This window comes from Anomalospiza imberbis, chromosome 3 (assembly GCF_031753505.1).
Source record: "Anomalospiza imberbis isolate Cuckoo-Finch-1a 21T00152 chromosome 3, ASM3175350v1, whole genome shotgun sequence".
Lineage (NCBI taxonomy): Eukaryota > Metazoa > Chordata > Aves > Passeriformes > Viduidae > Anomalospiza > Anomalospiza imberbis.
In genome coordinates, this window is record NC_089683.1 from 57,663,332 (window position 1) to 57,678,979 (window position 15,648).

A 15,648-nucleotide genomic window follows, 5' to 3' on the forward strand; every position below is an offset into this window, starting at 1 on the left:
ATTTGTATTCCAGAACACAGACACAGCAGTTTAACAAAAGTAGCAGATGCATTGAGAGTCAATCCCACAGTGCAAACGAAAATTTATAAACTGTCTGGCAGGGAGTTGTATCAAAAGGGTACTGGCTAGCCCAGGTATTTGGCCAAGATCTTTCTTGAATGATCTAACTCTGGTCCTTCATATTTCTTGTAGTTTTGATTGGTTTTACTGCTCAAAATCTCTTTAACTATTGTGTAATGCTGTGGTCTGCCAACGATCTTCTGCATTTCACTCAAAGAGGTGGGCATATTTCAGCTGTGTTTATGAAGTTTCTAAGTCAGTTTAAATATATGAAGGACTCTGAGGCAAAAAATACCATCAAATCACATTATTTCACAGTGCTTAAGAGACTATCAGCAAAAGTCAGCTTTTCACAAAACAAAAAAGTATCATTTCATTCAGTAAATACTGAGTTAAACCCTACCTTCCCTTTTTAATTCATCTGCAGAAAGAATGTGACTGCTTAAAGCATTAGAAGAGGTGCAGCATTCTTGTCCGCATAGCTCGTGCATTGGAACATCTGAAACACCCATGGCTTGTGCCAATAATAAAACTTCTGTGTGCTCACTATCTCTTAGAGCTAGTATATACACATCTGGATTAATCATCTGTCTTCTGAGCTAAGAATGCAGTACTTCACCATGATATATAAATATCGTTGACTATTTCAGTTTCTTCCTGGTAACGCCACCATGCAAAGAATATCAACACATAATTTAACATGGAAACCACTAAAGCTAACTGAATAATTTAAACCAACAGACTTACTGAAAAGATTGGCTGACTTCTATGAAGTCAGGTTGGGAAGCAACTTGTCTTCTACCTGGTGATGTGAGGTGAGCAATTTGCTCAGACGAACTCCTTCAAGGTAAGAATTTTCCCTCTGAGACAGGTGTCTACCAGGCCAGAATAAAAGTACTGACCTTAAGTCACTAGACATAATCCTTTGTGTTTTGCATTGAATGAACTAATAGAAATCATTCACAAAAGCTGTATTTGCAAAGATGTAGCTGGTCCCTTTAGGCATATGGAAGAGGTTTTGCATCTCGATTCAATGAACCAGGTCTTATCAACAAGAGAAAGATTTCACAGACCTATAAAATTATTTTTTGTTTCGTTTTGCATTTTATCGCTGCATAGTATTTGCATCATATGCTCCTTTCTTTCTGTCTCTGTCTCTCTCTCTGCATCCACAAGTCCTCTGGGACTTGCATAGTCTGTTCTCAGCTACTGCATCAGCTGGACTCCTCGGAGGACTGCCAGCAGCTGTGGACAGAGCTCCACTCTGCGCTCTGCTCCTTACCCCTTAATCCTACAGATAGGCTAACAGGCTCCTGGCCAGCATCCCACTTCCCCACTGCTGTACCTTGGATCGTGGGCAGGGCTTCAATGTATGACTGAGGTCCCGTTCTTCCATCCAGGTGTGAATCCACAAATTGGCAGTGGTCCTCACCCCTTCCCCAGCTATCCCCAATGCTGTAGAAGGTATCTGAAGAGTGATACAGACAGATAACTTAACTCAGCAATACTTATGTCTGGGATACTCTTTACCACCAGGAAAGTAGGTGTGGAAGAAAGCAGGAAGAATGTTGCAGTGACACACACAGTATTACCAATGAACAAACAGGGACTGGAAAGAGAGAGAACACTACCTTCACAGTATGGAAGCAGAAATTATGGAAAATAAATGGGTTACAGCTCAGTAAGGAGTAGTCCCCATTTTGCAAATCCATGGGCAGTGCACTACAGGTGACAGGTGGAGAGAATTTCAACTGGATTAGTTGAAATACATCATGTGAAAGTAAAAAAACTCTCAATATGTCAATACCATTAGTTTGACTTCAGTCTCAAACGAAAATTAAGAACTGTGGAGCTCTCTTTTTCAAACAGACAGGGCCCTTTATCTCTTATTATCCAAACAGTATATTGAAACTATACCAAGCCACTACAATAGTCATTAATATAGTCTGAAAGACCATTGAGATGATCCCATTACCCCAGCTCAATAATATGGAAAGTTTTTTTAATTATCTCTCAGGCAATGCACCTGTGTAAGATCTACTACTAATTCTTCTTGAGAGAAGGACTGTCACATAGTGGTCACACAATTCTGACACATATGAAATAAAGAAAACCAGAAGATGGAGAGACAAGTAATAGTGTAGCAGGAAATTAATCTTGGTGCCTACCTTTCAGGTCATCACTGAGGTAAATTTTGTACCTTAAGGAGTTGCAAAGAACCACTCCTACAAACTTGCGGTACCAAGTTCGTTTCACGTACTGCTTGCCAGTGCAGTCTGAGTAGGTGGGGTCATATTTAAAAGTGAATGGGATCCAGATAGGCTCGCCACCTCGGAGAAAAAAATAAATTCCACATTAGGGACAGACATTAACACTTCAGTCCGAGTTTTGCAGAGTTTAACATCTAATAATATGTTTCAGAAGACATATTGCAACAGATTAATTTTTTTATATTCAGAAATAGTACTTCAAGAAAAAATACTATTAAAAATAAAGTTAGAGACTTTATTAAATCTCTCCTAGGCAGTAGACAAAAATAACTGTTAAAATGATTAAAATATGATTTCATGTACTGAACCACAGCTTTAAGTAAACAGTCTTAATTGTTTCAGTAAGATTTCTTCTCTATCTAGTATTACACAGTTTCTCTTCTTAACACAGCCTGATCTTAGGTCTGACAGTGACTTGCCTTTTAAGACTTTAAAACATAACCCTTTTACAGAAGAACAGATGTTAAGAACTCTGTGGTGAGCAACAGTCTGTGCAGTCTCTTCTCACTATTTGGTTTAAAAGACCATATCAAAAATGTACTTTTCTGTTTTGTTTTAATCTAAACAGATTAGTTTCCAATAATAGACAAGTGAGACCTTTCCTGGGAAACTCTGTTCAGAGCATTGCTGCAGATAAGACTGCTTAATTGTATTGCAAAAGAATAAATACTCCTATTGGCTTGCCTAAATATTTGTTTTGTACTACCTAGACAATGTAATTTATTTTGAAATTGCTGTTGTATTAATGTATACAGAATGATACAAAAAGCTTCCAATGTGATAATTGGCCCCAAGCCATATTTTTACTCTGCTATTTCTAGGCGGTTTACAAATGAGATTGGAAGTTTCTTCTGTTAGTCATTCTTCCTCTCACTGGGCACATGGACCAAATCCTGCAAACCCTTGCATGTGAGAAGCAATCACTGATGGGCAATCCTCAGAGACTTCCGAGGACATAAAGAAACCAGACTAGCAAGCACAATAAAACAGAGAAGGATGGGATATACTGGACACTGTTTTCATGAAAAGTGTAGCAAAAAATCCAGAACCAACCATTTTAACACCTTAGGAAAGCTGATGGAGCATAGTAACCATGAGGTCTTTTTTCCTGCATCTCTTCTAAGAGCACATACTGCCTGGGGTTACACTACCAATGCTCATGTCAGCAAGGTTAGTCCCAGCACCAGGAAATCAGATCTTCTGATTATGGGCTGAACTGGCTTATTGCAAATTTGGAAATACAAAGCATTTGTGGCATCTTATTCAGGTCAGTAACAAATCCTTGATTTTTTTTGCATTTATAAGGGCATGATGATTTGTACAGATGAGCACCAGGACTAGAGAGAGAGAGAAACCTGATCCTGCTATTCAAGCTATGCTTAGGCAACTGAAGGACACAGATACGGAAGTAACATTGTTTACTGCTTTTTACCAAGCAATTAACTCTGTTGTACCAGGGAAAAATATGGACCAAAAGCAAGTACTTATTTGAACACATCTTTACAAGGTTTATCTTCAGAAAATACAATAGAGGGTCCTAAAACAAAAAATGTTTTAGGAATTAGTCCCATTTGTTACTACCTGTTCCCACTTGAAACTGTACCTAAAACTGCATGTTTAAATGTTTCTAATTCCCATATTTGAACTGTTTTGCACAGGCTTTATGCACTTCATGAATGAAACAACAGAGTAAGACTTACCAGGTGGCCTAACAATGAGGAGAGGGTTGTCTAGAAGAAAAAAAAAAAACACATAGACAATTTAGTATTTTGCTCCAAACCTTGTTTTATAACATGCAACATACAGAGTCACTGACTGAACATTTTCAATAAGGTACTTCATCCTATGATTGCATTCTTTATTGAATATTCTCATCAGCTCAAACCTTACACTTACATTAGAAGAGCACTCTGAATTAGCAATTTCTTTCTCTTATGATCTATTCCATCACTGTAACTATACCACCTGGTCTTGCATTTACCAACTGGTTTTTGTAGTTGTGACAGCTGCAAAGCCACCTTTGGCCATGACAGATGAAGGATTAGTGCTGCAAACAAAACTTTAAATTTGGTGTATGTAACGTGTTAAATAAAGCTCCCAAAGGAGCTGATTTTGGATGGGAAAACTAGGCATTCAGGCCCATATGCTGGCAGCAGGAAAATTATCTGCAAGATACAGCACAGAATTATGGAATTGTTTAGGTTGGAAAAAGGCCTTTAACATCAGTGAGTCCACTGTCAACCCAGCATTGCCAAGTCTTCCACTAAACCATGTCCCTCAGTGCCACATCTACATGTTTTTTAAACACCTTCAGAGATGGGGACTCCGCTACTTCCCTGAGCAGCCTGCTCCAAACCTTGACAGTCCTTCTCTGGACAGTCTCCAGCACCTCAAAGTCTTCCTTGTAGTAAGGGGCTCAAAACTGAACACAGGACATGAGGTGCAACCTCACCAGCGCCAAGTATGGGCACAATCACAGCCCTGGTTCTGCTGGCCACACTATTGCTGATACAGGCCAAGATGCCATTGGCCTTCTTGGCCAGCTGAGCAATGTCAAATATTATGCTTGGATTTATACTTGAGCCTCTTATTCATTTATTGAAAATCTGAATATATTATCCAGGACCACTGACTTACCTCACATTTCTGTCTCCCTTCTGTGATGATTTACTTCCACAGTTCTTAGTGGAGCTTCTGAAGTAAGCACTATAGAGTGAAGGCAAATGAGCAATGGCAGAGACTGTGTAAACCTCATGCCATTGAAAGGGCAAAATTTGCAAGAAACAAGACCTTTCACTCAAGTAAAGACTGAAAAATTTGTTCTTTATTATTCAGTGGAATCACTGGCCTCTGGCTCAATGGAAGTAGAAGAAGAAACAGACAAAAACTAGCTCATTTAGCCTACTATTTTTAGAAGGGGGTGTTGTTCTTGAATGTACTTCTTGAATGTACTATTAACCCTTTGAAAGAGCAGCATTCCTTGCCAAAAAAAAAAACAAAAAAAAAAAAAACAAAACCAAAAAACAGAGAACTTTGCCTGTCTGATGGAACTATTGCTTTCTGTATTTCTTCCAGAGACAACTGCTTCCAACTGTTTAGCTGTTCACAATTAGGAAACTAATTTACTGAATGTTTGGTCAATCTATCAAAGACCTTGAATTTCACATTGCTTCTGTATTGTTGAACATTAGTAGCCTTTTGTATTTGAAATTCAACTTCCTGTTCCCCTGCAGCTGACTTTAACACCATTTACATGTTCATAGTGGCATTAGGAGTGTGTATTATTTTCCTAGCTTAACTGAAAATAAATAATTAAAGTTAAAAAATAATATGAAAGCAGCAAGTCCAGAATAATCACTGTTATTGGTATGCTGGTTTCAGTCACTGCCCTACCACGTCTGTTATTACAAGTTTTGAGATGAAAATAAAAAGAAAACCATACCAGATTCTGTGATAAATGAGACTGAAGAGCTAACAGGCCCATAACCAAAGGGATTCTTTGCTTGGACTTTAAAATAATACCTGAAACAAAAAGAGAGGGGAAATAATACTGAAACAGGTTCCATTGCAATAGCTAAATTATAAATAATACTAAAACAGGGTAAGAATGAAAGCAGAAGAATTCCAGAGTATCCTTTGCATTGAATGGATTTGGATACTGAGCCAGAGTATGAGTTGGCTGTTACAGACAAATGTCTCCTTTTTGCAATTGCTCCCATGCATATTTTTGGAACACTTACTTACGAATCATCTCCCTTCCAAAAACCACATACAACGACATCCACTTTCTACGAAACAACTAATAGCAAAAGACTAAAAGTTTGAAGAAAATCAAATTCTGATCTCAGGAACAGTTTTAAACCAGAATAACTCCTAAGGAAACAGTGGTGTAAACTGCAAACAGAAACTGTATCAGATTTACATGAGATCAGAAGCCAAGCTTTTGACCTTTCTGTAAAAACTCTAGCAGCATCAAGATCACAATACTTGAGTAAAAGAAGAAAGCATCACATGATGTCTTACTGATTCCTTCAAAGTATTTAAATCACATGCTTAACTCAAAGCACATGAATCACCACTAGAACTCCATTCTTTGCTCAATAGAAGCAAATTTATCCTCACCCTTAGAGAAGAATACATGTAAGTATGTTTTTAGTACATTTCCAAATACAACGATTTTTAGTTGATGCCTACCCTGACATTTTCCCCCAGATTAATGTTTTCTTCTATCCCTTTTATATTTGGATCAGTCCAACAGAAACCAACTAGAATGGAAGATAACTTAAAAATTTCCAGCACAGCATTTTTTAAATTCCTGAGTTTAGGTTTTCCTTTCTTGCCTTCTTGCTCAATTTCATTCTTGTAAAGAAATTAATTTAAAAAATTAAAATTACTGTGCCTTTGTAGTATCCATATAGCATTTGGATCTTGATTTAGCCTCTCATCCAAAAGCAGACATGTCCAAAAGCTCTACACACATAACAGGGCAAGTGATTACTTGCATGGATGGTTGCCACCAAGCACTGGATTACCTCACATGAGAGTGTCCCACCTGAATGGCAGGCCTGATGTATCACAGCTGGTGAAAGGCAATCTACTCCATCAAAAACATCAGGCTGCTCTTCCTGGTGAAGATCTCTCAGACTTAACCACATAGCAGGGCCTGGAGGTCCCTCCTGAAAGGCCCCTCTCTGGCCTAAGCACGTATGAAATTATGCACAATGAAAAACCAGAGGAAACATGGTTGAACCAGCCCTTTGGCAAAACAGATTTTTTTTTTCATTAAAAGGAATATATTTTGTCAAGAAAGGTGAACTGCTTTGCCTTAAAATCAACCTGATCTTTACGAAAAGGTAGGAGGAGATGTGCAAATCCTTCTTCTTTGGCTGAAGGGTGGTAGTCACATGAACACTGGGTTTTGCCAAGAAGGAAGGTGGTTATCTCCAGGGTATGGGCCCGGGCATCTCGTTTATTCCTTAAAAATTGTAGGTACATTGTCTAGGTGAAATCAATGCGGAAGCTACCAGAATTGAAATATTCTGGACTTCATCCATGGCAACATATTTACCTTGTATCTTCATTGGACCTGGAGCACACGCATGGTCAGACCCTCTGTGGGACATGTTCCCATGTCTGCATGAGGGACGTGTCCCCTGTCCCTGCTATGCCCTGCAGCTGATACCAGAAAACTACTCCTCTATTGCTTTCTGCAGCTAGTTCTGCCTTCAGTTAACAGGTATATGATGCTCACAAACAATTCAAGTTTTTTTTTTTTTTAAGACACATATGCTGTGGCAAAAAGAAAATATGATAAATGCAGAATTAAGCAAGGCTGTGCTTTTTGCTCATGCCCAGCACAATCCTTTTGCTGGCAGAAAAAATTTGTGCCTCTTTTTAACTACTGATCTAGATTTTTTGTATAAAGGAGTGTTTAGCATGTCTGGGGAAAGAAGAGAGGAAAGGCAAAAAGCCTCCCATGTGCTTCTCTGCTTCTGGCCACGCAAGCAGAGCATGGCAGCTCAAGGGCTGCTTTAATCTCAAGTTGCCAATGCTCTCATGGGGCATCTGCATTCATCCACACCTCCTTCACCAGCACTTTTGTCACATGGATTGGGACAGGGGTGAGCAGCACAAGCCTGTCCATAGGGACAGGACACAAGGCAGCAATTCCTCACGATGGTTCTCGAAAGAGCTGCAACACAGCACCAAGCTTAACTGACTTAACTCAGTGTTTGCTGCTTCAAAAAAGCAGCAGAAAAATGTTTTGTCCAGCCCACACCTTTCCCAAAATGCTTCAAAGCATAGTGGAAAGTATGGATGCCTGACTTCCCACTGTCTCCAAAGTATAATCAGATACCACCTTTCAACACAGTGGCACTCTCTGAGTAACTCTTTAAATACACTTCATACATGTGTATTAATGGTAGCCTCAAAACATTCCCATCAGACACATGAGTGCCATAATTCCCCTTGAAACGGGAGCGAGAGCAGCCCAAGAACCTTGTGCACCTCTTTAAGTGGGGAAAAATGCACAGATTTGTAGCCAGTGCATAATGCAGGAACTGGTTACCTATGCAATCAGGACAACTGTGCATTCAGCTGTCCTATTACATACATAGAAGCCCATCTAGGGCATATGATGGTTCATGTTGCCTGCTTGACTCTCTAAAAAAAAACAAACAGTGATGAAGTCATGAGTACATTTTTCTTTGCTAAATTGCAAAATTGTTTCCTAAGCCTTTATATACAGAAGAAAGCTTTAGTTGTACCAGAAAGAGAGCCAGATCTCATGATTTGCTGACCTGTGATTTAAACATAGACAATGCTATGACTGCTGTATTAAGAAGGTCAATAAAATAATGCAGTTGGGATATATTTCTTTCTCAGACATGACAAATAAAAAAAGAAATTGCCAAAGCTATTCTAGGTCCAGGAATCTGACATTTTCATTAGTCAGAACCCTTCAGCTGATGAATTTGCCAGGAAATCACAAATCAGTATAACTTGACTGGTTTTCATCACATAGATACATGAACAAAATTTGCAATATGTAATTTGATTTACACTTTGCTTAGGCAGAACTGTAAGAATTGCCACCATTAGGCACAGAAGAATCACAACAGATGCAGTACCATTTGTTTTTCATTTTCAATACAGACAACAAAAAGGCTTTTCCTCCTACAAATAACCTTCCTTTGAGATTTTATGTACCAATTCTAGTGATACGTCAAGAAAGGACATAGTGGACTGTAACAGGGCATTGAATATATAACATGTTTTTTCATTTAGGCTACATGACTTATTGTTCAACATACCTGTCATTTAGAGCAAAATTATTTTTTTGCTTAATTCAAGGTGTCTCTATTCTGTTGGAATTAAATAGCTGACACAGCGCAAAGTGAGATAATCACTCAGCATGATAATTAGGGAAGCAGCTTTAAAATAAAATAGTTAGCCACAAATTCCTTTTTCCACAATTGCCGAAGGTATTCCTGCACTCTGCTCAGTGGCAGGCTGAGATGTCAGGATGAACCCCCACAGCGAGGGCTAAAATCCTCTGCCTACAACTACACCATTCTTCCATAAAAAATGTGTAAATCAGTGCCTGCAGGTTCACAGGCTAATGCAAAGTGTCTCCCTCCATCTGAAATGGCCCACCACTACATCTCTCATCAATATTTACAACTAATATTATAATAAGATATTAGTGCCAAGCTGGCAGAGGAGCTTCCTACAGAGCTGGTATGAGGTAGGTATGTGCCACACAGGTCTACCACTTGCACAGGGCAATGGTTTCATGGACATCTTAGCTCTTTTGTGTGGCCCTGGTGGTACAAAGCAGCCACCTGTGGTTGATGATGCTTGTTAGACATACCATGGCTTTGTTTTAATGGAGCTATAAAAAGGAAATAGAAATTTTTGGTGCATATGACCCCCTGAAACAGAAGATCCAGGCTCTGTTTGCCATTATAAGCTCTGAGTACATGTTTAGGAACCTCCTATGAAATACTATGTACAACACTGGATTGGTAGCAGGCATTGTTCAGCCCCAGGCTGAACAAAACCCAGTGAACAGAGAGAAAGATTTCAGAAGACATGGAGATATGGGGGTGAAGGACAATGTTTTAAATCATGAGACTATCTAGCTACTCCCATCAGGCACTGACACAGCATTCCTGAAAAAGGCAGAAAAAAGTCTAACCATGCTCAGGAAGGGGACTGAAATGTTTATGGCAAGGATTATAATGTTTCTGACTGCATAAGACTGATTTAGTGGTTGAGCAGATGCTGTCCAGCCCTTTGCATCATCTTCTTTGACAGCTGAGAATTAAAGTTAGGAAAGGGACCTTGTCAAAACTACTGGTTTAAAGATTTAATAAAGTTTAAAGAAATTTTAGTGTTTACAATCACAAATCACAAGGAAGCAGCTCCTGTACCCACTGAAGCTGACCAGAGTTTCACTAATGGAAAAACTTCCACTTCTCAAAGGGAGGTCAGACCAGGCCTCAGGAGAAAATTTATGACATGGATTAAACATAGATTTCTGTTTTGTTTGTAAAACCTAAATAACAGGCAGATGTTTTCCAGGATATGTTGACAGCTTGAAATCTTCTCTGGTGCTGACTTCAGCCAGGATGCCAACCTGCTTCTCATACACTGTGCATGCTGCAAAACTGCACCACCCATAGCCCCTTGTGGGATGCCCAGTAGCCAACAGGACCTGCTCACCGTAAATGACTGAATCAGACATTTCTCAAAAATGCACTAACAATGCAGACACAACATTTTTAGATTAACTTCAGCTTTCATGCCATATTTTCTTAGGCATGGTATCTTTTCCTTGTGGTTAAGGAGTTATTTTTAAGACAAAAGATATGCAATCAATTCAGTCTGTGGGTTTGGAGAATGTAAATGAGAATGGCTGATACATAAAATTTCTCTGTTATAAAGATCCTTCGTTATCCACCATAGACCCCACATGAAGCCTTTATTGCCTTCACAGAGCATACAATAGGGGCAAATGGATTATATCATCTTCCGAAAGATGCTGGTGAAACAATGTGCTTAAATAAATAGCACTTGCTTGAATCTCCCTATCATGAAACAGAACCTTAATTCGACAAGACAGTCACTAGGCTCATGGAGATGCATGAATCCATAACCTTGCTGTTCCTATAAAACTCCATTCAGATACAGACAAATTGTGACCTTCTGAAGCCTGGAATTAATGTACATCTCAGACATGTTGGCAGCTCAACTCCCACCAATTCCCCTGCACTGAGTGCATGGACAGCAGCTGCAGAACTCCTGTGAGCTTTCACTGCAACCACTCCTTCCGGTGTTCTGGAGCCCTTTAGGTGTTGGGAATGAGAAGCAGAGAGTTATGTCTGGCTTTCAACACTGTCCTTTGGGCATCAGGAGAGGGAGACATGACTGAAAGACTGAAGAGGTGAAGAGCTTCAGCTGGAAGGTAGAAATGGCACAGAAGCAAGAAATGGAGGGCTGCAGCCAGGAGAAGCTGGGATGTAAAGGCAATGCCTCCCTGGCCTGCATGGAAGGCAAAGAAAGAGTGGAGGAATGCATACTGGTGAAAAAGAAAAGGGCTGGGCATACAGAGGAGGCTGGGATGTGGAGGCAGAAACGGGTTCTAGCAGCAAGAGGAGAGCTGTTTAGGGAAAGGGAGTCCTCAAGTCACAAGGATATAGATGTACAAAGGCAAAATGGTCTGCATTCCATAGCACTTCCATCACATCTTGCTGTAACAGGTGAAACCCACAGAGAGCTGTGCCACATACTGCCCTATATACATTCGTAACAACAATGTTTTGTAAGGAGAGCGCTAGCAGATGCAGAGTATACCACTGACGCTCTCCACTGTGAAGTAATTTTGCTTTAACACACCATGAACCAGCCTCAAAGACTCTCACTATGGTCTAGATTACCAATCTTCTGAATAAGTGGCCTTTTTTAAGCTCTTGGATATGTAAGAAAATGCCTCATGAAGTGTGTGATTGACAGTACTTTAGACAGAACAGGAGAGGATAAGATGGACCATGTTTTCCTGTAACATCTTATCTCTCTACTTTTAACTCTTTGGGTGCTCTGAATGTGCTTATCCTGCTTCTCCATAATTAGCATTCCCCTGCTAATTTTCCAGGTCTTTGACACTGCAGGTGTCCTCTGCTGAATATGGCCCTTGTGCAACTGCGTAAAGAACTGCTGCTGAAGTTGCTCAGGCTCTGGCTCTCCCAAGGAGATTTCATGTCCTCAGAACTCTTTGGCTGGAGGGAAGTCTCTGTGGAGGAGAGATGGAAGTGCACCCCCTTCTTTAAACATACAGTGATTTCTTGGTGCTTGGATATTTCCCAGACAGCAGGAGCAGCTGCAGGGGCAAACCCGTGTGAGTCTATGCTGAAGTCTGGAGAAGTGTCATGATGTGATCAGAAAAATATGCCTCATCATTTGCCCCCCAATTGGCTACACTGCACTGGCTTTTCAAAATTTATTTATCTTATTTTATCATTTTGTCTATTAAGGTTTTAGATGAAGGCCATGCTCAAACAATTCTGTTTTGTATGTTGAGGTTCTCAATCAACTACTATTAATGCTCAGAACCTTCCCTTTGCCTATGAATTGTCTTGGAAAAAAAAGATACTTTGGCTGACACACTGTTTCTTTCTTCTGTGCTGTCCTAGCACAAACCCTATGTGCCTGTCCAAGCAGTCAGTCCTCAGATCTGCAGCTCACCAGCAAGTCAGGCATGCTAATTCCAGCCCACAATCCCAGTGCATCTCTCCACTGTGTGAGCAACACCTTCCACCAGTGCCTAAGAGACTGCAGACAGCAGCATGTGAAGGGCTGAGCCCAAGGGAGCACCAAAAGAATTTCAGGCTCAGAATTTGAGACACAAGTATGTGAGACACTGAGCATCTCTCTAAAGGAGTAGTTTGAATGGGATCCCTCCGTAACTGTTTACTTTGCCCCCGGTCACCACAAATTATTCCAGTATCATGTGAAGCATGCATTCTTGTTCCACCATTTCAGTCAGATTTTTTGTTAAGATCAAGACCTAAAGTCCCTGCTAAACTGACTTCTGAGCAATTGCCACAGCCTGACTTTATAGCACCAAGCCTTCTCTTCCAGCGCCATTTATGTGAACAGAAAGCAAAAACAGACCTGTGGGCAGCACTTCCCCAGCAGCCTTTAGGCATCAAATCTTGGCCACATATATGTTGGAATGGCCCACATCATATCAAGTCACATCATGGGTATATTTTAGTATACTTCCCCCCCTCAACATTTGATTCAGTTTTCCAAAAGATTAGAAAATGCATTTTTAAACAATATTTTCTTTGTTATGGATATGTGTTTTCATACACACAAACATATATACATGTACACACTGCCATCTGCTCCAGGGTTAATACGGTAAAGATATCAGGTTGTTGTTGTGCAGTTTATAGAACAATTTGCTGTCCAACAGAATTAGTAGAATCTAAACCAGATGTAAAACATTTATACTAAGACCAAGAAAAAACCTGACAATTCTCAAAATTTGTTTTATTTCCTTAACAGAACTGAAAATGAGTGGATCAAATCCTTACCGTGTGTTGGGCTTCAGGTTCTCAATTGGCAAGTGAGTAGACCCAGCAGTCCTGGTTGACCACTTATTCTTTAAAAAGTCATCATAGGATGCACTGTAAACCAGATAGCCTGTAAACAAGAAAGAGAAATAGTTGTGAGGATTGTAATTAAAATTTAAATAAATTATATCCCTGAGTGTCATGGTAAATTTTAAGGATTAAAAGAAATTGAAACATCTTTGAATATGAAAGTGATTCCATGCCTAACTCTCCTGGAAAATCCTGGCCTATGAGAATTTCCTATCATTAGCTAATAATCATGGAGCATTACATCAGAGGACAGCACCCAGTTGTGAATTCTGATTTAAAAAACAGTGAAGGCAAAAAGATGACAGAGGTAACGCATTCACTGTTTTAAGAGATACATTGACTGTGCAGACACTAGTACAAATGGTCATTTAGGAAAACCTTCCCCTTCTGTATTGTCCCATCAGGGGAGAAACCCTCAGGAGAATACCTGTTACCATGTCTCCTTGAGCAGGTTTGGCCCAGTCCACAATGACAAAGGAGTGACAGCCTTCAACTGCCACAACTGTGATGTTGTGAGGGGCTTTCAGGGGACGCTGATCTTTCTCTCTGAAGTCATTGGGAATGATTTCATCAAGGCTCTCCACTTGGAAATGCTCCAGGGCCTCTGTCAAGGAGCAGGGGGCTGCTGGATCCTTGTTGAGATAGGTCACATAAGGAGCTACAAGAGACAGGCAAGGGCAGCATTTAGTAAGGAGTTTGAGGTATCTCACAGTAGCACACAGGCTAACAATTTCCTAAAGAGAGTCAAGTTTTGTGGTGAATTTTAAAATTCCTCATCTTCCAGTCCAGAGACCGCTGCCAACAAAGCATGGCTTAAAGCCAAATTGATTGATGAGCGGAGGAATGGGATGCCAGCATTCAGGTTTACCTACCCCACACTCACAACTGTACCAAATTATGCAAAGATGGAAGGACTGTCTTTGCTACAAGAGGCAGAAGAGAGCAGTCTGAATCCAGCACCCTCTGCTTACTACCTCCAGCTTCTCTGGAAGGTGGGATGAAAATGTCCTCCAAATTCTGCCTTTCCAACATGGGAACAGGTCCCTGCCAGGGCCTTCAATCATCTAAGACTTTACAGGTCTAAGTGGTTGGTTCTTACACAAACATCCTGAAGCTGGAGCAAAACAACAAAAGAAACATGAAGAGTAATTCCAAGGTGAAGTCCAACCAGTTTAAAGGGATTCTTGTGGTCCCCTGGGTAATAAGGGACCAGGAGCCAGGAGTCCCTACCTTCCAGGCATGTGCTCCCAACTTCTAACTTCTATTTTTAAGAGCTTTGTACTGACTGGAATTGCACTTCAGTTCAGGAAAAGTTTAAAACATCTTTTTATTGCCTTAAAAGTCACTGTAACATTCAAAGTAAGGACTATAAAACTTGCTTTGGAAATGTTTATTCAGTTGCAATAATACAATTCATTGAAATGGTAATATTATTTCTCTAGTGCCTTGAAATGTTCATAAACCAACGTTTCTTGGTTTATCTTATTGGATTTCATGCCCTAAATGAATTTTTTCCAGATCTTGCAATGAAGTTAATTTTAGCCTCTCCAGCTAAATGAATCAAGAAGCACCGTCAGTGAGAGAGCTGAATAGAAACACCATGAAATTGTTTGGACAGGGAAACTGAAGATGCACTGGAAAAAAGTTTTGGCATATATAAAAACAGATCTTTTACTCCAGCAGCAGAGTTTCACTCTAAGCCACATGATGCTTGTGGACATTAGAAGGAAAGCTAAGATATGTCAAAGATGATTCTCCACCCCTGAACTATTTTCTGAAATGCCAGGTGAGTCAGCAGCTGACCTGACCTCTGTTCAAGTGCCGGAAATATGCAAAGGGCTGCAGGAGGTGTCACCAGCCTGGGGTGGAGGCTGTAGTGCAGTGCCCTACAATCTCCAAATCCCTCTCTTCTGGCCCCCAGCTGCTTCTCTGACATAGAAGCAGAGCAGCTCTGAAGTCAGTGCTGCAACACCAACCTACACACTTGAATGGCTCATGTACACAGGAGACATGGCTCATGTAATGGGGGTTCCTTCACCAAATGCCTTCTACTGAGAGCACATTAAAATACCAAAATCATCTTTATCTCTACTGGATTTATTTTTTGGAAAGTTCATATCCAAACTACCATTCATTCCTTTTGA

At 40.2% G+C, this 15,648-nt stretch overlaps 1 protein-coding gene across 2 annotated transcripts in view; it reads right to left on the reverse strand.

The window, feature by feature from the left end:
- The window catches only part of FNDC1 (fibronectin type III domain containing 1), a 62,881-nt gene that overhangs the window by 1,741 nt on the left and 45,492 nt on the right, over positions 1–15,648 (reverse strand). For both annotated transcript variants that reach the window (XM_068184557.1, XM_068184558.1), the window contains 6 exons: positions 13,932–14,162; positions 13,436–13,544; positions 5,773–5,852; positions 4,031–4,060; positions 2,229–2,390; positions 1,406–1,528 (listed from right to left, as the gene is read on the reverse strand). In XM_068184557.1, the coding sequence (XP_068040658.1) occupies positions 1,406–1,528; positions 2,229–2,390; positions 4,031–4,060; positions 5,773–5,852; positions 13,436–13,544; positions 13,932–14,162 (735 nt within the window). The remainder of the gene's footprint in view (positions 1–1,405; positions 1,529–2,228; positions 2,391–4,030; positions 4,061–5,772; positions 5,853–13,435; positions 13,545–13,931; positions 14,163–15,648) is intronic.